Raw genomic sequence first — 22,943 nt, 5'->3', positions numbered from 1 at the left:
CAGCCCCCTAACCCTATCTAGCTGGACTAAACGCTTAGGCACCAAACTAAAATGCGGATTGACTTTGGTTGGCGAATATTGACTATCGGGCGGAACCATGGTTGCTCCTCGAAGGTAAAACGTCCCCTCTCTCACTCCCCACCACAGGAGAACCACTCTGTAAAGGACAAAGACAAAAAAAAAGTTTAAAAAAAAAAAAAACTAAAACGATTGTCAAGTATGGTTCAGGGAAACCTTTTCCAGTTGACGGTGAACTGTGCACAAAGGACTCGAGATTATATCTTTGGTGACAGGGGGGAAAAATGAGAGAAAAAACGAAGTCTACGTGCAATGATGAATAGAGACATAATCGATGCAGTTTGTATATGTATATACAGTATAGTGTAGAGACTCCGATGTACATCTTCGCCCCGGTCTTTACCATCGCCAGATCAAGAAGAAATACCATGCAAACACCATCGAAGCCACATACTTGACCGAGTCGACGAATTCCCCCCAGATTCCCCGGGAAGCGGGGACCCTCGGTTTCCACTTCGCCTTGTCCACGTCATCGTGATCTGGACCGGGGTAAGCATCGTCATACACTTTGGGGTAGCGAGGAGGTGCATTGACGGCACGACTGGCCAAGCCCCCCGGTGAGGGAAACGTGGAGCTAGACGTACTGGAACTGGGGGTCTTCGCGGTGTGGACGTGGAGGGGAGGGCGAACGTCAGAGAGAGGAAGAATGGATGCAGAGGAGTCCACTGCAGGGAAGTAGAGCACAAGAATGGCGGCTCGTGCGAGAAGAGCAGCAAGGGTCAGGCCGAAGAGAAGGCCGTAACGGATGAAGATGGATAATTGGTCGGGCAGGAGGCACAAGTGGTTTTGCAAAGTAGCGCCCGTGCTCATCGAGTGCGTCGGCTTCCCGGTGGCAGGGTCAACAGGGTTCCAGAGACTGGTAAGCAGAAAGCCTGGTCGCCGGACCCCCATAGCCCAGGAGAGACTTTTGACCGTGATTTCTTTGGGAGAACCGCTAAACTCGCGATGGGTCACCTCACAGTAATCGTGGTCATCCCCCGAGTAGACATGGACAAGATTCGGGCCTGCCTTCGTGACCAAGTCCTTGGAGATAGTTTGCGTGAGAACGTTCTGATACTGGTATCCAGCAGCAATCGAGAGGGCATTCCGCTCATCTTCTTCCGGTTCACCATCTGATGGCGGGTAATGCTCTCGCAAAGGCCCGCACGGCGTGGCCGGTTTGCGATACAAGGGAACATGAGTAAGGAGAATGGCAGGGAACCCTACAATCTCCGGTTGGAGTTTTTGATAAAGCGTAGGCTGTGAGAGGTCCACGACTTTATGGTCGAACACATGGCCTTCACTTTGGTTCCTCATCAGGCGCAATTCTCCCATTTCCGCCTTGCCACGGTGAACGTTCATATTGTTCAGGAAATCCTCTGCTTCCTGCCAGATCCGCTCGTTTGGCGGGTGTCCGTCCCCAGACCCTGAACTTCCGGTCTCTGGGTCAGGCTGGTCCATGGCGCTCAATGATACCGTGTCGACCGAAACAAAAGTGTGGTTTCCAATAACATCAACGCGGTTACTTTGGCCAAAATATGTCTGGAACCGATCGCGGACAGGCAGCTGAACCCCGGTTCCGAATCCCAAATCGTGATTCCCAGGGAGACTAGCGATCATCCTCCGGCCACGGGGATTGCCTGAGTGCGGATCACCCTCATTCCACTGGTTCGAGAATATCCTCACGAACGACGATACTCATTCTTCCAGAACGAATCCTTGTATTTCTGGTAGCGCTTCTCGGGACTGGAGCTGTGCGAGGTTGCCCACTCTCTTCCCCCATCAAACAGGTCACCGAGGAACAACACCGAGTCCGGGCCCAGATTTCGTTGAATAGATGAAAAGGACCGCCGCAGATATTGATCGGTGAACTTCACTGTCAAAGTGGACAGAGGCCATGGCCGACCGGGGTAGGTATGAGGGTCGACCAGCTGAGGGTCTGCGATGAAAGCAACATGATGTGGCGCTGCATCTCGAGGCTAAGAATAGAAATACCGAGTTAGCAACAGATGATTCCCGCGAGGTTGATTGTTCGGAATCAAATACTGACCCAGTTTTCCCAGTTTTCCCAGGCGCACTTCTCCAAGCTATCCTGGAACACGACCCGTTCCCCCCACCAGAGCGTAACGAACCAGAGAACAGCCAGGGCATTCGTGACTGTAAATATGCGTCGGAACATCCTCCATAGCCGTGTTGTGAGCGCATGACTGCCGCGAGAGTTCTCGGTGTTGCTGAAGCTCAGAGCAATCCAATGAGCTTGTAGGTCGGCGACCCATTGTCGTAGCCACGGTGGCAACGTGTCGAGGAGACGGCGCTGGCCATTGGATGAGTCGACATAATAATCGCGACGGGCTGGACGGTAGGCATCCGCGTTCGCGCTGTTTGGATATGAATAACTCATGCTTGCTGTGTCAATCCAAAAGTGGCCAAAGCGAAGCTGTCTGCGGCATTGCTCCGCCTTTACACGGAAGTTGTGACAGGATGTCGGCCAGCGGCGTAGACGGTTCTCATTGGGAGAAGAGCGACACTCAACGTTGCAGATGGCGAACACAGGGCACTATGGCCAACCGAGGGTGTGAAGTGAACCACACAGGGGGTCGGTCTCCTGGCCTGGAGATCTCCACTGAGCCGCGGAGGTGGGTCACGTGAAGGCACCGGTGGTTAAGGTTAGAACAATCGTGGGTCTAGAAGTCTATTAATAGTGCCCTTTGTTGTCTTGATCTACAGCCCACCCGAAGAATCGCTTTGTATAATAATAAATAATATTCCTTGACGGTCGATCGATTACCAGGTAGCTGGGGAAAAAGTATCGACACTCGAAGTCGAGCTGGTATGAATACATGACCGAGATAAGAATATCAGCAGATCCCCCAAAGCGCAGTATACAGTATTAGGCTCTAAACAAATACCCCACCCATGACCCAAATGATTTTCCTCGAGACACCAATCCTCCAATCTAGGTAGTATGAAACACGACAAAAGAAAAAGGGGTATGAATAGTAGACATGCTTTTGATCAAAGAAGGGAAAGTGACGGGACGGACGGCACGACGATGCCTGCTTAGGTTGTGGTCTTGGGACAACATTCTCCACCTCGCGTACAGCCATCGCCGCATGCCAGGAGACACGCCCGTGAGTCTTCCTCTCGCAGACTAGAAGGGCCGTTGCTGGAATAGGATGAAGCGGGTTGGTTGTCTTCAACATCGCTTCCCGGTGCGAATTCGGGCTGGATCGTGGTTGAATGAATGCCGTAGGCGTGGAGGCATCTTCTCACCTGTCTAGCCAGGCGCATATACCGCTCTGAGCCCTCCCCTTTGATCTCCGTATCTACTTGAATGTGGATCGAAGCGACGTGCTTCGTGTCACTCAATTGCCAAACATGTAAATCGTGGGAGCTGATGATACCAGGAAGTCGCTCAATGTCTTCTTTGATATGGTCAATACTCATGCCAGGAGGAACCGCCTGTAAGAGAATTCTCGATGCGGCCTTGCAAAGAGGGATAGCCGAAGCAAGAATGATCACGGTGATCACCAACGAAATGCCAGGGTCAACGTAGAACCTCCACTCATAGTCGGTCAACCAAATAACCAGGGCAGACGCGATGACACCAACGTTGCCCAGCGCATCACCCATGACATGCAGAAAGACACCCCGCATGTTGAGATCATGTCCATGTCCATGGCCGTGGCCATGACCATGACCATGACCATGCTTGGAGTCCTTCGACTTGGGCTGCGCGTGGTTGTGGAATTTATGGACGTCGTCGTCCACTGTAGCATTTGGTAAAAGGGGTGCGTTGGCTTCGTCAGTATACTTGCGCGCTCGGTCTTTGTGGCTCAGGAGTGCAGATCGCTCTGACGTTTCAGCGACGTTAGTTTGGTCGCTGTCCGACTCGGACGACTGCTCCTCATCGACATAGCGGCTGCGACCGATGATTTCCTGTCTCATTGTCGCCGGGTGTACCTGGATGTCTTCCACGTTACCGCTGTATCTGGGAGATCCGCGATGTTGGCTATCAAGAGTTCGGCGTCTTCGAGTATCGGGAGAAGGAAGTGTACACTCGTCCTGTATTGGTCTGGTTAAGGGCTGATCGTTTATGACACGGTTGCGGAAGATGGAACGTACTGCGATTCCCCGCGCGGGGTCACTTCCGCCATGGGAAATATAGCCCTGCTCAGCGACATCCACATCCTCAACACCATGGGCTTCACCATGGCTGTGGCCATGGCCATGCCCGTGGGAGTGATCGTGGAACAACAAAAGACCCAAGAGATTCGACAACAGACCAAAGCAACCGACAATGCAAACGAGCTTCGGGTTTTGCACCTCCTGGGGTTCCACCAGGCGTTGAATCGCTTCTAGGAAAATCGACATGCACAAAGCGACGAGGAAGACACCGTTGACTAAGGCTCCGAGGGTTTCCGCACGTTGCCACTATAATGAACAGATCACGGTCAGCTTGTACTCCGCCCCCACTCGCAGGAACAAAGAGCCTACCCCATAAGTGTACATCTTGGAAGTGGTGGAATTGGTCTCCTGGTTGGCGACCTTGACGGCCCATAAACCCACACACAAGGACAGGACATCATTAAGCTTGACATAGTTAGCCGTTGGCCGGTGTCGATACTGGGATCCGCAGGAAATACATACCATATGAAACGAATCAGCAACAAGGGCAAGCGAGTGGACGGCATAGCCTGCAAGGCGTGAGATAGAGAACGAGGCACCACCGGTCCCTGGATACTAACCAACGGTCAATTCTAAGAGAAAGAATGCGGAGTCGATGACCAACAGGATTATGATCCTGTTGGTTTTGGAGAGGCCCATGATGGTGAGATTGATGCGGCGCGCTTGGTGGCGCGGGTCCGCGAAAAGAGAGATAACGACCACCCGATCTCCAGGGGGCGCAAACAAACGATTCCGAGTGCTATGTCCAGAGAAGATGCACGAGGGGCAAGAGGAAGAGATTTATAGAGCGACAAACAAGCGAAATGAGAGGGTTAGGGTGGAAGAGAGAGTGAGAGAAAAAAAACAGGACTATATCAGTAGCATCATCACTAGTAGTGACTACCCCGTTTAGTTCAACAATTGGTGTCTGGAAAAACCGCATCCAGCGGCTTTCTCCGATTCCGGGCCGGTTGCTCGTAGTGGCGTCATGCTCCCTGCTCATGGCCTCAGGCAAGCGTGGCGCACCCCGTGCAGCTCTCATCGTCAACAAAACACAGCTCCTAATCCCGCCACTTCTCTCACGGTGTTTTGAGGTGTATCAACCTCGATTTTTAAACATTGCGGGCGTGAATATTATTGCTATTTCTGGCTAGATCCATCGACTTCACGGAACGATGCCATCCCCTCCGTGCACCCACTTCACCACACGTTCAACCCCACCACCCGGTAGGGCAACCCGGCACATTTCTCGATGTTTATTTCCCGGAGCAACTAAATTTGATATGTGGAGGCACTGGAGGGAGCTTCTCTACTCCAGGCTACTATCTTACCCCAAGCTGGTCATATTGGACCCCGGATCACAGATCATCCGAAGAAAATCTTCAAGTCATTGAAGGATGACCGTACGTCTCTCGTGCCTGAGAAGGACGATGGCTGGCTATATTATAGGTTTCGATCAGACACGTGCAACCGTATGAAAACGCTCGGCCAACGCACACTAATGCAAGCTGACGGAGTAGCGGTGTCACATGATCGGGGGAATATCCCGTAGCGAGATGAGGCACTAACCGAATAGAGGTTTCATCAAGGCTACTACGTGCCCTAACTACCAAGGTACCTGCTGAGGTTTGACGAGCAGTTTCTGCTGTCGAGAAGAATGGAAGGGTTTGGTCTCTCCTTCGGTACTCCTACGCCTGCATACTCTGCAATAGCACAGTGACAGTTCGTCTAAAAGAATGTATTGGCGAGCAGATATCAATATATGACATGTATGTTTGATTCTCTGGTCGGTGGGAATGCGCTTATATTGCTTGGGATGGCATTGGACTTAACCGCGCGGAGAGTGGAGAATAAGGAGGGAAGAAAAATAAAAATAAAAAATAAAAAGAGCGAGAGAAAGAAAGAGAAAGAAAACAAAAGAAAGGAAAGATGGGTATAATGCAAGGTAAGTATGATTTGAACTGCAACCCTGCACAGACAAACCTGACCATATTCGACTCTCCCAGCATCGCCAATCTGATGACTACGAGTCTTCCTTCTCCTTCCGGCCGTAAACCAGATAGTATCGAGAGTAGATATGTAGCCTCCGGTCTAATAATTCTCGTCGAACCCCGACTAAAAGCACCTGAATCTGATCAACACTCCAACCCAAGAATCGAGTGAACAGCGCCAACGAGTACGCATCGAGAGCCTCAAGCATATTGGCTTGTTGGTAGCGTCCCAGTTCCTTCAGCTTAGGGTCTTTAGCCCATGGCGAAAAAGGCACCTGGAGAAGTCAACAGGACCGGCCCTCCGTCATCAACGAGCTACCAACCTTGAATATTTCCTCCGTCACATCCGTGAAGCCAGTCTCGGTCATCCACTGCTTGTAATTTTTCGCCGCTCCCATCTCTTTGCCAAACTTTCTGCTCGCCTCGATCAACATATCCCGCCATTCAGATAGATACGGCGCCTTCGAAATACTATCGTCATCGGAGAAGATGTCGACGGTGGGTTCCATCATTTCAAACCAGCCCCCAGGAACGAGGTTCTGATGTGCTTGGTGAAAGAGATGCGGGAAATCCTTGACGCATCCCTCAACACTCCGAGCATGGATGAAATCAAATGGTTGGGTGAAGTTCCACGGAAGTTCGAAGTCGTCGATCTCAAAGACACAATTCGGTGGAACCCTGGTACAGTTATACTCCAGAACTACTCCCATTTTCTACTTCTGAAGTCAAGCAGGCTCATACCATGAAGGTTGAATCGGGCTCAGGTCCGTCCCTACGGCCAATTAGCAACGAAAGTAGAATGTGGGTGTTGACTGTTCTAACCAATGACCTGTGCCTCCGGGTACTGGCTGTGCATTGTCAGTGTCGTGCTCCCACGATGTTGAGCTTCGTACTCAGCCATGTCAATCGCCCACAATCCCGTTCCCGTTCCTAGATCTAGGATTCTTCCTGGGTTTTCCGATATGGGAGATTGATATAATGCTCCCCCCAGCACGAGACTACATATGTGGTGACCCTTCCGGAAGTGAGAGAAGTAACTGGCAGGCGGAAGTGAAGAATTGGAATACCAGGTCTAATCGATCTTGTTCTCGTTCATCATTTGGCTGTGCGATTTCCATCAATCTATGACCAGATAATTGATGATAGTGAGGGCTTACAATGACATATTCTCCTGGTCGATATGCATGATACCGCCGTCCATTCTACGGGGCTATGTCAGTGGTTGGAAATGATGGACGGTGATTGAGAATCAGACCTCATATCTGGAATAGGAAACGTTAGATTTAGCTTTATGGGTTTTAACACTAAAATACCTACTGGTAATTTAAGATACTCGACGACAAAGATGTCGTCGAACTGCCGGCCCTGTTGGTTGTAATTTAGTTTGGGGGTCGAGTCAGCGACCACGGAAACCCTAAACGATACGTACGCGCTGGAGTAATCCTCCTCACTATAGAGATCCGCGTCGGCCTGAACGCAGATTCACATTCATTTTAATAGAGTTCTATCATTTACCTTCGCCAACTGCTGGAGCACTAACCTCGGGAGCGATGGGTGGATCGGCATTCGGTTGCGAGCACATGGCGTGTCTAGTGGGATCAATATGACGGATCACAAATGGACCAAGAGGGTCCCTGATCGTTTATAAGCCATGTGGACTGCTGCGACAAAAGGCAAACACATGAGACACAAGGATTCGGCCAAAGGAAAAACCGCTTGCGAAGCCCTTGTCTCAAGATATAATGCCGCCAGCTATCGGTTGCATGATTGGATTTTTAGGGCAACGTGCCGTATCATAGCGCTGCACTAATGAGCCAAGAGCCACCTGCCAACGGCAAGAGTTTCAATAAACGGAGCGTCCTCCGAGGGATCGGCTGCTCCGACAGGTCAGCCATTTCTTAGACGGTGGAGATACCTGCAGGACCGTTTTAATATGGGGGCGGGGGTGAAGTGCTAACTACCGGTCGACGGTGCATCCTTTGGTACGTGTGGAAGGTAAAGAAGAAGAGAGAACGGTGTAAATAACATAGTTTTGTCCGATCGCCCAGTTTTTTGCCTTTTTTTTTTCTTCCTTCTCGCTTTCCCTGTTTTTGTCCTACGTGCTGATGTGGTGCGAGATCGAAGCATGTTTCAGTTTCTTTTTCAACCTTGGATCATCGCCTTAGCAGGGGTCGTCTATCTGATTGCGTTGGCTGTCTATCGATTATGGCTGTCCCCATTGGCCAAGTTCCCCGGCCCTAAACTGGCTGCGCTGACATTATGGTATGAACTGTACTACGATATTTACTGCGAAGGCCAGTATACATTCCAAATCATTCGGATGCATGAAAAATATGGTACTACCCACAGCAAGCTATGAAGAGGGCAAAGGATAGAGACATAGGGCTAACTGTATGTACCGGAATCCTAGGTCCTATCGTCCGCATCAGCCCCTGGGAACTCCACATCAGCGACCCCGACTATTATGAAGTGTTATATTCTCGAGACAGCCCGCGGAATAAGTATGAATATTATACCCGGCAATTCGGGCTAACCAAGACGGCAATGGCGACAGTAGATCACTATCACCACCGCCTCCTGCGCTCCAACATGAACCCGTACTTTGCCATGACTCGGATACGAAAGCTCGAACCTTTGATCCAGGCGTTGGTAGACAAGCTGTGCGACCGTCTGAGGGAATTCCAGGGAACAGGAACCCCGGTCGCTCTTCAGTACCCATTTACCTGTTTCGCCACTGATGTTGTCACCGATTACACGATGGGTGCTGGGTTCCACTACCTTGATGAACCGGACTTCGTTCCTCGGTGGAGCAGGACATTGAGTGGAGTTGCGAAATCGGGTGTCTATATCAAGCCCTTCCCGTGGCTTCTCAAAGTATTTACTGCTCTACCCGAACGTTGGTTGTCCTGGTTAAATCCGGAGATGGACTTGACATTCCATTTTCAACGTCGCTGCCGTGACGTTATAACGTCGATCATGGAGGAGCAAAATGCCAACGGATATGACAAGCTTAAGAGTCAATTTAGCCATCCCACCTTCTTTCATGATGTGCTCAATAGCAATCTTCCACCGGAAGAGAAATCTCCGGAGCGCTTATGGCAGGAAGTTCAGGTAGTGGTCGGTGCAGGCGCTGAGACTACCGGCAAAGCTTTGACTTGGACGATGTTTTACCTTCTTCACAGCCCAGACAAGCTGCAGAAATTGAGAGAGGAGCTCAACCAGCTGGATCCTGGTCGGACAGCTACTCTGTTGGACTTTGAGAAAATGCCTTACCTGGTATGCCCTGGTGGAAGTATCTGTGTTGGTGATTCCATCCGACTAACTGTCTGACACTTAGACATCGGTCATTCTTGAGGGGCTAAGGTCTGTCCCTTTTGTTATGAACAGACATTAAAGATGCGTGTTTTTTGACTAACATTTCAATCTAGACTTTCGTACGGCCTCAGTACCCGATTGCAAAGAGTGGCTCCCGATAGAGCCCTACAGTTTAGAGAATGGTCTATACCCGCCGGGGTGAGTTTATGGATCTCTGTCTTAGCTTGTTGGTGATTATATACCTGATGAAACAGACCCCCGTTGGAATGTCAAGCGCGTTGATGCACCACGACGAACGAATATTTCCCGACTCACATATGTTTCTTCCTGAGCGCTGGCTGGACCTGGATCAGCGGAAGCATTTGGAAAAGTATATGGTGGCGTTTACCAAAGGATCAAGACAATGCATTGGCATGAAGTATGCTTCCTTTCCCTCACGGTCTATCGTACATACTAATGCTTGAACAGTCTCGCGCGGTCTGAGATTCTCCTTGCCCTTCCTAAGGTCCTCAGAGAACTAGATTTTGAGTTGTATGAAACTACATTGGAGGATGTGACGCTTGCACATGATATGTTTCTTCCCTTCCCGAAGATGGATAGCAAGGGCGTGCGGGTTTTAGTGAAATAGTGGATCTATAAAGAATGTTCCAATGGATGTATATATCATGTACACTCATGTCGATGGCTTGAAAAGAATCAGATATTGAAACGGTCTTGGTAGTCGCTGATGTTGGTGGGGCTAGCAACCTTGAAGTTTGGGACCGCCGACAAATATATAATTAGATTCAATCCATATCAAAATTGAAGTTCCGCAGTGAGCCTTGATACTATAATTCTGTTAGTGTTTATCTTGTATAGACTCTATTAATTTCAATCAATGCCCGACCGATTACGTGTGCAGGCCTAACGGTACCGGTGAAAAGGTTGGCCTCTATAACACCTCCTAGTTGAGACCCGATGGTGGAGGGATCAAAGTATTTTCTCCCTACAAAGGTTTTAGTTAATAATTCAAAAAAGTCTCAAACTTTACAACAAGTCCTCGATGGTCTAACGGTCATGATTTCCGCTTGTCATCTCATACGAGAACAAGCGCGGGAGACCTGGGTTCGACTCCCAGTCGGGGAGATTTTTTTTTACTTTTTGTTTCGATATCTCGTGTGTCTCGTATAACCAACCCTCTTGCTTTTGGCGTTGTTCTCTTTTCCTACTTTCTTTGCGCATTTACTGTATTCTTTCTCTCCTTTTGTACCTTTTTCATAGATATCGCCCGAGTATCAATCTCTTGAGCGTGAACCAGTTGCAAATTGGCCTAGTGAGCTTCTCAACTCTCCACACAATGTTTAACCACCGCCGATCGATGACATGCGCTCGGACTGGGTAAGGAACCATCCGAGCAGCAACCAAGCGACCGATAAGAAACAAAGCCAATAGTCCATCACGAAACGAGATCACTCCGCATGTACCAACCGATCTTTCGATACCGTCGGGTGGAAGATACCGAACGTTTGTTTCCCTTCGATCTGATCGAGTCGACTAGGCGGGGAAGGACCACCTTCATCACTAGGTTACCGTCCTGTTGTCGCTGAGTTGGTCGAGAACACGCGTTTGAATAGTGGTGGGACACAGGGCACGCAGGCGCATATGATGGCGACGTCGCATTCGACTACACGCCAATAGATCACGGGGTTGTTGTCCCCTAAGTTGCTGTCAGGACTGAGTTCCTGTGGAGACCTCATATGTGATTCATGTTGGCTTACTCCTGATACTCCCTGGTTTGTAGGATTGCATGAGGGATCGCATTCGGAGGCAACTGACGATAGTGATTCTGTTCATGTTAGCATATCCTTCTGATTTCTACCGCACCGCATTGATGGGCTATCTACAGAATACCAGTACAGAACATTGGCATGATTGGCATCCTTCTGGGATGCCGCAGGAGGATCGCATGACATTGGTTGATACTCATTAGTCTGTCAGTTGTCCAAGGTAAAACAAAAGAGAATGAGGGATTAGGGTGAGGTACAAAGGCTCTCTTTCGGAGTGCACTGTATGCCAAAGCATCCGATGGCGATTGAGAGAAGTGGATCGTTCGTACAAACGCACTTCGGACCGGGTGTCGGACATGAAGGCCCATTCAAGGCTTTCGTAATGCAGTCAGCCTGTTGCGTTTTGAGTAGACGCGAGAGAGAAAATACTACAGGAACACTGACGGCGCATGCTGATAGATCGTTGAGAAAGCCATTTGGCGGTGTTGAATTCATCCGTGTCGCACTTAGACAGATATATTCCGTGGTTTACAGGCTGGCTATCGGATAATGCTGGCTCCAGTCGTAGGCCATTTAGGTAGCGTCATCCCAGTCTTTCATGATGCTGCAACAGATGAACGAACAGCTATAAGAATGTCGCCCAGGTCTACTGGGACCGAGTTTACGGGCCATCTGCTCCTAAGCCTCCACAAAGTTCTTCTGTCCTACTTGATAGAGTAGACCATCGATCAAACAGTCCATTGGAACAAAGAGCCTGCATGTTGTTGGAATTTCTGCAAGGAAGCCCGAAGAGATGCCCCTTGCTTGGAAGTTTTGATGAACCACCAGAAAACCCACGTAGACTTGTCACCACGGCCAAGCAGAAGCTCACCAATTGTATCGAGGATTGTTAGTAAATCTGCCTAGTAGCTATAGTCAGTGCAACAGATTCTGTTCTAGACGAGTGGTGGCTACGAATGAACCGTTTTGGTGACACGGGAAGACACGCGTTGTTGATAAGCCCTAAGCAAGGGAACCAGAGAGGCCTGTTGCACCAAAAGTATATCACGCGAATGTTGGCGTATCTCCGCACCTTATAATCTCCCATGAGGATCGTCTGAAATGTCTGGGGCCAGCTGAGGGTTACATTAAACGCGGGCTGCATGCGCACTTTAACCCTAAGAATGATCGGCAAGCCAATCATGAGGATCTCGGAGAATGATGGCTGCCAAAGGATAGAGCTAAAGGCGCTATTTGCTGCACCTAACATACCGGCCAGATTAATAATCTCCACCGCTAAGTAGCTAGCTAACTAGTTAGTTAACTAGGGCTCAGACCAAGGTTAGCATGCGTAAGAGGCCCCCTGCCTCGCATCGTCATTTATCTGGACTTGTCCTTGCACGCTACAGTACTTCGTTCATTTCTTTCCGGATACATTCTCTGTAGATGGTGGCTGTCACAATGTCTCTACCAACATTAGGCAGCGTCTTTCTGGGGCTGGTCCTTTTGTATCTTGCACAGTCAATGCTCCTCCCCAAGAAGGCGTCTGCACCACTGCCTCCAGGCCCGAAGCCGAAGCCGATAATTGGAAATCTGCGGGATCTGCCACGACCTGGACAGCAGGAGTGGGTTCACTGGTTGCAATTCAAGGAGCTCTATGGTATGTGATCACCGCAGCAGACGGCACGGGCGCAACTTGGTAACTTCGATCGCCAGGCCCCATCAGTTCGGTCTCGATGTTTGGCCAAACCATCGTTGTCCTGAATGACCACCAGGTGGCATTTGACCTCATGGAAAAGCGCTCGGCCACATACTCCTCCCGACCTAGAATGGTCTTTGCCGGGGAAATGTAAGTATACCCCAAGGCACACATCGTCCGCATGGCCCACACAGACTATACACATAGTAACACCAAGCAGAGTGGGCTGGGCAGACGTCTTAGGCTTGCAGGGATACTCCGATCGCTTTCGTTTGTATCGCAAAGTGTTGCATCGTGTCCTGGGTACCAAGGCTCTAATGTCACGCTTCAACCCATTGCAGGATATTGAAGTGCGGCGGTTTCTTCTGCGCGTTTTGCAGAAGCCAGATGACTTGATTCAACATATTCGAACGTAAGTCTATGAGCCTACCCGATGGTCGCATATCTGATTTGGGATAGGGAGGTTGGAGCGGTGATTCTAAAGATCGCTTACGGGTATAACATCGAGCCTAATGGCCGCGATCCCCTGGTTGACTTGGCAAACGAAGCAATGGAGAATTTCTCAGTTGCCGGGAACCCGGGGACCTGGCTGGTCGATACCATTCCTCTCTGTAGGGCAGCTTCATGTCTCAGACACCAACTGCCCAGAGGCTGACGAACACAGTGAGACACCTTCCAGCCTGGTTTCCGGGCGCTGGATTCAAGCAGACCGGCTATGCTTGGAGAAAGAAATTGCTCACAACCATTGAGAAGCCATATCAACTTGTGAAGCAGCAAATGCGTCAAGGCTCGTACTCGCCCTCCTACTTGGCCAGTGTCCTCGAACAAAGCGAGGGAAAACCCACCGCTGAAGAAGAGTTTGTGAACAAATGGACGGCCGCATCGCTTTATCTAGGAGGGGCAGACACGGTAATACCCGTCGACACTCTTGTGAGATGTGCAGTGGCTAACAGGCTCTAGACGGTATCGTCATTATCATGCTTCTTCTTGGCAATGGCATTATACCCCGACGTCCAGCGCAAAGCCCAAGAGGAGATCGATCGTGTCATCGGCCCGAACAAGCTTCCCACGTTTGACGATCGTGAGAAACTCCCATACATTGAGGCTGTGGTCAAGGAAACCCTTAGATGGCACCCCGTTGGCCCGATGGGCATTCCGCACTTGGTCACCGAGGATGATGTCTACGAAGCTATCTCATCCCCAAGGGCGCACTAATCCTGCCAAACATCTGGTACGTAAAGTTCCACCCAGTCTATTATATGTCTGACCGTTATAGGTGGTTCACTCATGATCCCAAGATCTACCGTGATCCCGAGGCGTTCAGACCTGAGCGTTTCCTGGGCGATAATCCTGAGCTCGATCCGCATAGCATTGTGTTCGGTTATGGCAGACGCATCTGTCCTGGCCAATTCCTAGCAGATGCAACCGTCTTCCTAAGTACTGCACAGTCTCTGGCAGTTTTGAATTTCTCTCAGCCGGAAGGGGAAGAAGATCTACAGGCTGAATTTCTCCCGGGCGTTATCAGCCACCCGGCCCCATATCGTCTCGAGATCACCCCTCGGAGCGCTGCCCACGAAGCATTGATCCGGTCAGTGGAAGTGGAGCATCCATGGGAAGAGAGCCACGCAAAAGAGCTCGAGAAGGTGGGGTGTTGATGATTAGACGGTGTGATTTTCAAATGGCCGTTGGATGGGTCTCCTAAGTCACATAGCCACACCCATGATTATCAGTAAAGCTCAAGGCAAGAGGCAGATTTATAGACGTGCCTCAGATTTGTTGGAATGGCCGGAGTGCAGCGAGATTGTAGAACCGACCAAACTCACATCCGTCGCACCAACCCATCGTTCGGCAGGGAACGCGGATCGGCCCTTGATCATATCGACGGCGGGGGTTCTTATTAGTTGCGACGGACCAGTTCTACGGCGAGACATATGGTATCTCTGGCTACAGGCAAACAAAAGTCAGGAATGCAGATGTAGCATAGGTGTACACTAGAACGATTGTTAAATAACACCTTCATACCGCCCTATACCTCGTCCTCATAATAAGGCGTATCCTGAGTTTGAGCTTGAATATCTTGAGTAAGCAGCCTTGCCACGAGGGTAAGGTGGGCCTATGGCGTCGGATCAATTACGAGCTCATTGACGGTACAACTAGGGCTCCTAATCACTATATCCTCGCCGAGAGCGAGAGGCATGCTATGTCCCCTGCACTAGCAACAAATGGTCAAATCGTTTATCAAATATCGACGTTAAAGACAAGGGAAGCAAGGTTGGATAGTGTAGCGTGAGGCTGGGCCACTAGATTCAAATAATACTGGAGTATCACTCGAATTGCAGGACCGTGAAGAAAGTAAGGCGATGGTGATCCCGATTTCTCTACATCGTTGCCATTCCCAGGCAATCGATACACTATTGTGTTATAAATAGTCTTGCTGATAACCGAACTACGTGATACCAACTCATGTCCAACTCAGCATCTAACTGATACACCCGGGCTCGTTACTAAAAGTCGCGTGTCGCCATTGTTGATCTCGAGAGTATCTGCGTAAAGCCTGTTGTCGAGTAGACATTTTGTCCGGTGTGATGCTTCCTTTGGAGCTTTTCACCATCAGAGCTGTTGGAATTCAATCTGCAGTTCCGTTTTTTTATGATTGATTCCGACTCACTGCCATGCCCTTAGCGGATATTTGTTTGCAATGACTTGAGAACTGATCTGTAGCCCTCGATGTCTTCAATGGCCCCTACAGTCAACCGACGTACTGTGGTGTACGAGTGAGGCTAGGCCGCAGGATACCTCGGTCGGTTGATCGGTGCTTCCACTCCCTATGTATGGATGCATAGAAAAGCTGGGCAGTAGCCGGCCACAAAAGCAGATCCAGTGGCACGGCGTCCTGGTGGAAACGTATACTATATTTGGCTGCGAAGCCTTCAACCGCGCTGCATCTTCCCGAAACTTCGGAAGCAATTCTGCCACCCCGAGCCATCTGTGCTTCTTATGATAGGCAGAAAATGTAGATCTGCTCTCACTCTAGCTTTGCTGTAGCCCCTTCACTGTGTGGGGAGGTTTGATGCATGACCAATGAGGCTACTGGTGGCTGAGTGTCGTCGGCGAAATTGCGGGTCCAGGCTCCCTTGGTATAGCCGTTCTTCCCAGGCCTCCTGCCGTAGCCGCATTTGCAAAGTCGGGGTGATTTATCTCTTTGTGTTTATGGTATTCCAGTATAGTAGTCATTAATGAGATAACAGGTGAAACAGTTGGTAAAAGCACGGTTGACCTACGGGAAGAGCCACCGCAGTGAGGGTCTCGGTCTTCGAAAACAGATGGCAATCGCCGGCCCTAATAGTCCCAGGCCATAGTGAATCAGGTATTGGTTCAAGCTAAACTGTGAATTTGATATATTCCTCCCTGCCCATTCACTGGTTTTGTGGATTAACTGACCCTGTTAAGAGGATGAATTTTCTGGGAGAGAATAGACATGAAACTTTCTAGTTTCAAAGTGAATGAAGCACGAAGAAATTTACAATCAAAGGCATAGTCGGATGCTTTGTGCCAGATGGCCTAGTGGTGCCAATACGTCTGTAGGGGAGTTGTGATAAGGGGTTATGTTGGAGAAAACAAGGAGACAAGATGCTATGGTAATGTAACGATCGACAATTATTGTTTGGGAACTAGAGACAGATTGGTGTCCTGCGTCACAGGAAGCGGGCCATAACAGCTTATGAACCAGCATCAAGCATTGAGCCACCCACTTCAAGATAGCACTATGTTTTGGATTGCATCCCTCGACTCTAGATTCAAGTGGTACCGATCGAACAGCACAGGTTGGGGGTGTGGAAATTCTTAAATCGTATCCGTCCAGACATCTCCCATCCAACCGCTGCGGTAACTGTGGGAACTCTCCAATGGGCAAGAAGATATTGGTCAAACTCATAAGTGTCATGGCCAGTCATCAGATCTTTTCACCTCTTCTCCGAGACTGAGGGTTTTGTGAGGAGTGCGCAAGTTGCACTCGAGCATATGCAATAGCAACCAGAATAACAAAAATGAACAACAAGATAACAGTCGGTGAGCTCGAACTCTCCTTGGGAGAAGATCCAAGCTCCTTCTCTGTAGGCGAAAACCGGATTTGAGGTTCGGCGAAGGGAATGCGAGGCCTGTCTGTCCTATGGCTACTATTAGACTCATCCATTTGAGACCCTTGATTTGGACTTACTTTGGTGTGTGAAATGGGGGATATTTCCCAGACCGACTGCCATGATGAGGACCGTATTGTGGACTCGGTTGAAATTCAGCGTCTGGATTGTGATGCTGAAGCCAGCGCTCGTAGTCGGTGTTTGGTCTTCCTGTAGCCGGCATTTTGCGTATATGATTAACGAATAACCATCAAGAGACTGAGATAGTATTCCGAATATTCATGAACGAATTCAAACAGGCGAGTCATAACCGGAAGTACGAATATGCACACAAAGAGGAGACCCTTGGAAATATGGCTGCCTGCCCCAACTGCTGTGAGCTTATTTAACATAAACTGGAGACCAAGCTTCGGTCAAACATAGCTTAGCCTCCGAACTTAAACAGACCTTATCTAGGCAGATGATCATAGCGTTGTCTCGGACAATGCTCGGTTGAACCCAAACCACCTGGTGGTCCCATGGGATGACTGTTCATGGTACCCTCTCGGGACTTGCCAGCTCTCGATATAAGCATGAAAAGAGTCCCTGATGATACCTCTCTCAGGACCAACAGGTTGCTATCCAGGCACCCAATATCCAGGCACTTCCACAGATAGGCAGAACAATTCTGGGTTCATCGATTAAAGTTACATCCGTGGGTTGCCTTGGCCTCTCCACCACGGACGTAACTGGGCTATCACACGAAGATTACCTAATTAATATTGGCCAAGCCCGCCTTACGTATATCTGGTGTCTATTACCACACCTTCCTCGGTAGGTTCAGGGTCCTGCTAGGAATGCTAGCGACGTATTGGGCCGTATTATCCCGTGTTGTCGCATGGGTGTACGAGCCAAGACTTCCCAGAAGAAAACCAAACGTCAGCACTGAGCTAAAATAAGGGTCCATGTCTTAAAATATTCGAGCCAAAATAGTTCCATCCAATTGGAGAGAAAGTACTTGCCAGCGTTTGCCCGTTCTCCACAGGAAAAGGCCAATCAAATAAATTTGTCTTGACCACCTAAATCATATCGAGGTAGAGATCTGCGTCGAAACTCGTTATGGGATGACAACAGGGAAGGATGCCTAGGCATCTGACCGGGGGACACTTAGCGGAGCATCACAGTGAAGTAATGGCTCAAAATTCATAAGATTGTCCCGTTGTTGCCTTGTATTGACTATGCAATTTTCCCATCATGTGAAGAGGCATATGGTACAAAACATATAGTAAAAGTGAAGCTAGGCATGTGCCTCTGGACAACCAACATTGAAACTCGGCAAACAATGAGACGGGTGAGACTGAGAGCGGGCGAGAGGGGAATTGTCGACTAGCGCTTTACATACTTTAGCCTGTTTCAAGAAGTCTAACAGAGAGAGGCTGTCTACGTGGAGAATGACGCGGGGATACGATCAATCTATCTAAGATGGCCTGGTACGAGATCATCGCTGGTCCGATGAACCGTTCCGTTCATGTCCAACGAAGAAACACGTTTAGGATACTGATACAAGCAACTGTAAGCACACCTTCGGTATCGCGGTTTGGGAAATAATACTTCTGTATCCTGTTGACGGAGACGTGTTAGGGTTATCGGGTCATGTGCCGTGATGGATCGCAATAGGATTCGGGACATGGTCTACCAAGGAACGACTCGAGAGCTGGGGCTAAAATATTGACATACTACTAGACCTCTCTTTTGATTGGGATTTGGACCGGGGCACCTAGTATTCACAAGATCAGAAGGATTTAGTGGAGCCCGCCATGTGAAGTTATGGGTGAGACAAGTGAAAGACGTCAATTGAATACTATGATAGTAGAACCCAGTAAGGGAGATATCCCCAACTGTACATGTACTCGTACACAGCAGCTATGCAACAAGTTTTTCCCAGAAATTTTAGAGATTTTTGTTACATATTCCTGCCGCAGTGCTCACTAATGAGTACCCCACCCCACATTATGGGTGCAAAAATAAGCATACGTTGCCCCCCAGATAAGTTCCACGCGCTAAATATCTAAAGAGAGTAGAAGCCTCCTATCACAGACTCTTGATCCCGGCGATATAGACTGGGCCGCTTTTTAATATTGGGACTGTCAAAAGACGAAATCCATATATAAGTGTAGTATATTAGACTCAAGCTGATCGTGTAACCAATTTTATCAATATATTTCTACAAAATGCCTTTTATTTAAATATATAGCTTTGGATCAGGCCTGTGAAAACCATACTGTTCCAGCAGCAGCATAGATCGGCAGTGCTTACTGGCCTTGAAATGGTGCCATGTTGAAAGGCTAAGTATACTCATCGTGTGCCGATAAGCAGTCATGTCCATTATTCTAGGAAAAAGAAGCTTCCAGCTAGATATATCAGCCTAGGTTATTGCTGTGTTGGTGATATCCCGAGATGCTAGTAGCCTGGACTATTGAACTGACTTGAAGCGGTTTAAGCACGTTAATATTCTTTTGATACGAGAGTTGACCTCTTTTGTATCGAGGGGTCATTAACCCACGTTGGATGCATGTTATGATCAAATTAGTGAAAGCTTTGTATACAATCCCACCAAGTTGTTGCTTTCATGCACAAGCTCTTAGTTTAGTTACTTTTAGTCTTTAACTTAGGTGGGTTTCGGTCCCACCCTTCGAAAAACTTTCTTCCTCACCTATAGGGAGTAAGTTCAAGCATGCAGCTTCCTACCTTGAAACCCTAGCTTATGCATAGTCCATATGGAGTAGCCTGTCACGTTTACAGACCGTAATGCACTGCCATGATTGGTAGAATTCCAATTTTCAACTCAGTGGATCACCAGACGTTGCGGCTCAACCTGCCAGCATACGCTGATATAGTCGCCTGATACTAGCGTCTGCTCTACGGAGTAGGATTGTGAGAGAATGAATATCAACCTCTCCTACCGCTAAACCCAGAGCTACTATATCGGATATAATTCTGGCTTGGTATATCACGCTGCCTGTATGGTCAGTCACAGCAAAACAACGACTGCTAAGCGAGCTGCCGCCATTGCCAAGATACGTGGACTCTACCCGCCATGGATCCACCAGTCGGCAGTTATTCTCTAGTTAGTAGTAATTTCCCACCTAATTGGCTTGCCCATAGCCGGAGACCGTTTGATATAGATTAACTCGCCGTTAGTTCGTGGTTCGATGGAATTAGGGCTTCCAAAACCTACGAGAGAGACGAACTCCAGTGGACCTTCGGCTACCCTCTCGGCTACAGAATACGGGCAGTACTCCGAAGTAGTCTACGCGCGCGAACAATGGCCCACTGCTGATCCTCCTGCTTAGAGGATAGCACTTAAATCAGGGGGCTCTTTGAAGGAGGTTACCAAGTGATAGATAAGATGTGATAGGCCTCATACGATGCTCACTGCTTCACTTTTCTTCTGTTAATTGTTTACATTGTCTAACTACTGTCCACTCATTTATTTCGTCATTGAAGATTCTAATTTCTATTGTCACTCTTTGTTCTCTGTTCCTCTTTGTTTTTCTTCACTTATAGATGCTTTAAAATGCGTTCTGCATCATTTCTCCTATGGGGTCTGGCACCTCTTCTTTTATCCGCCCAACTCACTGGTAGAGTTGGGCCCCTGAAGTCAGCGGCTGAGAAAGCCGCGTATAAAACGTGCAATGTTCTTGATTACGGAGCAGTCGCCGACTTGTCAACCGACATCAGTGAGCCATTACTCGACGCCTTTGCAGATTGTAATGGCGGTGGTCTGGTGTATGTTCCCGAAGGAGAGTATGCCTTGTCCAGCTGGGTGCTCTTCGATAAAGGAAAGTCCTGGGCTTTGCAACTTGACGGCGTGATCTACCGCAATGGAACCGGCGGCGGCAATATGATCGCTTTTGATCACACGAGCGATTTTGAGATGTTCAGCAGCAACGGAAAGGGTGCGATTCAGGGACTCGGGTATGAGTTTCGTATTGCGGGCGAATCGACGAATACCAGGACTCTGAGGTTGCAGAAGACATCCTCCTTTGCCGTTCATGATATTATCTTGGTTGATTCTCCAGCTTTCCATTTGTCGCTTGACACTGTGACCGATGGTGAAGTTTATAATGTGGTCGTCCGCGGAGGCAGCTCAGGTGGGCTCGATGGGATTGATGTGTGGGGTGAGAATGTCTGGGTCCATGATGTGAGTCCGCTGATATTGACTGCCTGGGAAGTAACTCGCTGACGGACGATATATAGGTCGAAGTCACTAATAAGGATGAGTGTGTGACCGTCAAGGTACGAGGGCACTCAGATTGGCTTCATGGCCCACTTGCTAACGATATCCATCCCAGAGTCCATCCCATAACTTGTTAATCGAGAACGTCTACTGCAACTGGAGTGGAGGTTGCGCAATTGGATCCATTACCTCAGGCACGAATATCACAGACATCATCTACCGCAACGTGTACACTCGTTCGTCCAACCAGATGTTTATGATCAAGAGTAACGGGGGTGACGGATACGTGAGGAATTTGGCCCTGGAGAACTTCATTGGTAAATCCACTTTCTCTTCTCGTTTTGCACACTATGCCAGAAACAATTGCTAAGGAGGGAACTATGATCAGGACACGGAAATGCTTATTCCCTGGACATTGACAGCGCGTGGAGCAACATTGCGACGGCTGACGGAGATGGTGTGGAGTTTTCAAATATCACCGTATCGAATTGGAAGGGCACCGAAGCGAATGGTGCGCAACGTGGTCCGATCAAGATCCTTTGTCCTGATGACAACCCTTGCTACGATATTACAATCAAGGACTTTGCCATGTGGACGGAAACCGGAGACAGCCAGACTTATTTCTGCCAGAGCGCTTATGGGGACGGATTCTGTCTCCAGGACGGTGACGATCTGAAGGAGTACACCACGACACTGACTGCCACCAGCGCGCCGACGGGCTACGCAGCACCCACCATGAAGGAGGATCTTTCCGAAGGGATGGCTTTGAACACATCCATTGCGATTCCGACTATCCCCGCCTCGTTCTACCCCGGCGTGACGCCATACAGCCGCATCGCAGGCGGCAGCTTGGCAGCTGTTACTCCCAGCTCGGCAACTGTAACTCCCAGCTCAAGGGTGGTATCCCCTTCGAGAGCGGCAACATCCAGCTCAAGTTTCGTCGCATGGAGTTCTTCGGCTCGTGTCTCGTCGTCCCCGAGGCCTGTCGGCTCGCCGTCCTTCACCAAAGAGAGCCCGGCATCATCTTGGACAAGGGCTACAGGAATACCCACTACGACTGCTGCAATGAACACCCAGCCCACCAACGCCATCGAGAAGAAGCCGTCGGCTGATACCGAAGTGGTCGTTGGAAAGTGTGGTTTTGTCCCGCCACCCAACCAGAAGCTCCATGACCATGTACACCACAACTCCCCTCACCACCATTGAGGTTGAGAACTAGAGTACTCTTGTATATAGACTGTAATATAGCGAGGTCGTGTCGAAACGACAAGCGCTCTACTTATGATTATTGAAAGAGTGTTCTCTGACGTGGACAGGCAATCATAGTCAAGTGCCTACGACGAATAAAACAAGAGAGATATATCCTGAAGGGGTAACAGGCTTCGTTCACGCCAGCCATGGCTTGCACGCAAGGCAGATAGTAGTTAGGATCCTTTTCAAGGATTCGGTTCATACCCAACTGGACTTTCTTACAGGCCTCGAGGGGGAAACTCTGTCGAGTGGCATATAATATATAGCTCTATCACACCCGGGAGCTGATTCGGTCGATGCATGCATCCATCCATCAGTTATGAGGTAGGCGGGTGGTAAATAAAATCAATGCAAAAAAAAAAA

The 22,943-nt window shown here is 49.2% G+C and overlaps 7 protein-coding genes across 7 annotated transcripts; 4 read left to right on the top strand and 3 right to left on the bottom strand.

Annotated features, from left to right (window-relative positions):
* Window positions 1-417: 417 nt before the first annotated feature.
* ABOM_010970 (putative manganese ion homeostasis (Fr)) lies at window positions 418-4,884 on the bottom strand (the record flags this gene model as incomplete). The annotated part of the gene is made up of 9 exons (XM_022538098.1): window positions 418-1,678; window positions 1,744-2,036; window positions 2,108-2,614; window positions 2,846-2,884; window positions 3,331-4,122; window positions 4,183-4,491; window positions 4,555-4,650; window positions 4,708-4,754; window positions 4,806-4,884. The coding sequence occupies 9 exons, from the start codon at window positions 4,882-4,884 to the stop codon at window positions 418-420; spliced, it is 3,423 nt and encodes a 1,140-aa protein (XP_022383910.1).
* Window positions 4,885-6,247: 1,363 nt separating this feature from the next.
* ABOM_010969 (class I SAM-dependent methyltransferase) lies at window positions 6,248-7,116 on the bottom strand (the record flags this gene model as incomplete). Its single annotated transcript, XM_022538097.1, has 4 exons — window positions 6,248-6,490; window positions 6,539-6,893; window positions 6,957-6,987; window positions 7,038-7,116. The coding sequence occupies 4 exons, from the start codon at window positions 7,114-7,116 to the stop codon at window positions 6,248-6,250; spliced, it is 708 nt and encodes a 235-aa protein (XP_022383904.1).
* A 1,358-nt stretch (window positions 7,117-8,474) lies between these two features.
* On the top strand, window positions 8,475-10,158 carry ABOM_010968 (cytochrome P450; the record flags this gene model as incomplete). The annotated part of the gene is made up of 6 exons (XM_022538096.1): window positions 8,475-8,477; window positions 8,565-9,491; window positions 9,553-9,578; window positions 9,644-9,728; window positions 9,785-9,948; window positions 9,999-10,158. The coding sequence occupies 6 exons, from the start codon at window positions 8,475-8,477 to the stop codon at window positions 10,156-10,158; spliced, it is 1,365 nt and encodes a 454-aa protein (XP_022383915.1).
* Window positions 10,159-12,721: 2,563 nt separating this feature from the next.
* Window positions 12,722-14,189, top strand: ABOM_010967 (cytochrome P450; the record flags this gene model as incomplete). Its single annotated transcript, XM_022538095.1, has 6 exons — window positions 12,722-12,935; window positions 12,992-13,124; window positions 13,195-13,386; window positions 13,434-13,585; window positions 13,639-13,883; window positions 13,935-14,189. The coding sequence occupies 6 exons, from the start codon at window positions 12,722-12,724 to the stop codon at window positions 14,187-14,189; spliced, it is 1,191 nt and encodes a 396-aa protein (XP_022383894.1).
* A 44-nt stretch (window positions 14,190-14,233) lies between these two features.
* On the top strand, window positions 14,234-14,629 carry ABOM_010966 (O-methylsterigmatocystin oxidoreductase; the record flags this gene model as incomplete). Its single annotated transcript, XM_022538094.1, has 1 exon — window positions 14,234-14,629. The coding sequence occupies one exon, from the start codon at window positions 14,234-14,236 to the stop codon at window positions 14,627-14,629; it is 396 nt and encodes a 131-aa protein (XP_022383895.1).
* Window positions 14,630-16,926: 2,297 nt separating this feature from the next.
* Window positions 16,927-17,333, bottom strand: ABOM_010965 (uncharacterized protein; the record flags this gene model as incomplete). The annotated part of the gene is made up of 2 exons (XM_022538093.1): window positions 16,927-17,140; window positions 17,191-17,333. 2 exons carry the CDS (start codon window positions 17,331-17,333, stop codon window positions 16,927-16,929), a joined length of 357 nt encoding a protein of 118 aa, XP_022383902.1.
* A 3,333-nt stretch (window positions 17,334-20,666) lies between these two features.
* ABOM_010964 (rhamnogalacturonase B) lies at window positions 20,667-22,535 on the top strand (the record flags this gene model as incomplete). Its single annotated transcript, XM_022538092.1, has 4 exons — window positions 20,667-21,293; window positions 21,350-21,388; window positions 21,445-21,646; window positions 21,718-22,535. The coding sequence occupies 4 exons, from the start codon at window positions 20,667-20,669 to the stop codon at window positions 22,533-22,535; spliced, it is 1,686 nt and encodes a 561-aa protein (XP_022383903.1).
* Window positions 22,536-22,943: the final 408 nt, after the last annotated feature.

This window comes from Aspergillus bombycis (assembly GCF_001792695.1).
Source record: "Aspergillus bombycis strain NRRL26010 chromosome Unknown contig00155, whole genome shotgun sequence".
NCBI lineage: Eukaryota > Fungi > Ascomycota > Eurotiomycetes > Eurotiales > Aspergillaceae > Aspergillus > Aspergillus bombycis.
This window is presented reverse-complemented; position numbering and strand designations above follow the sequence as displayed.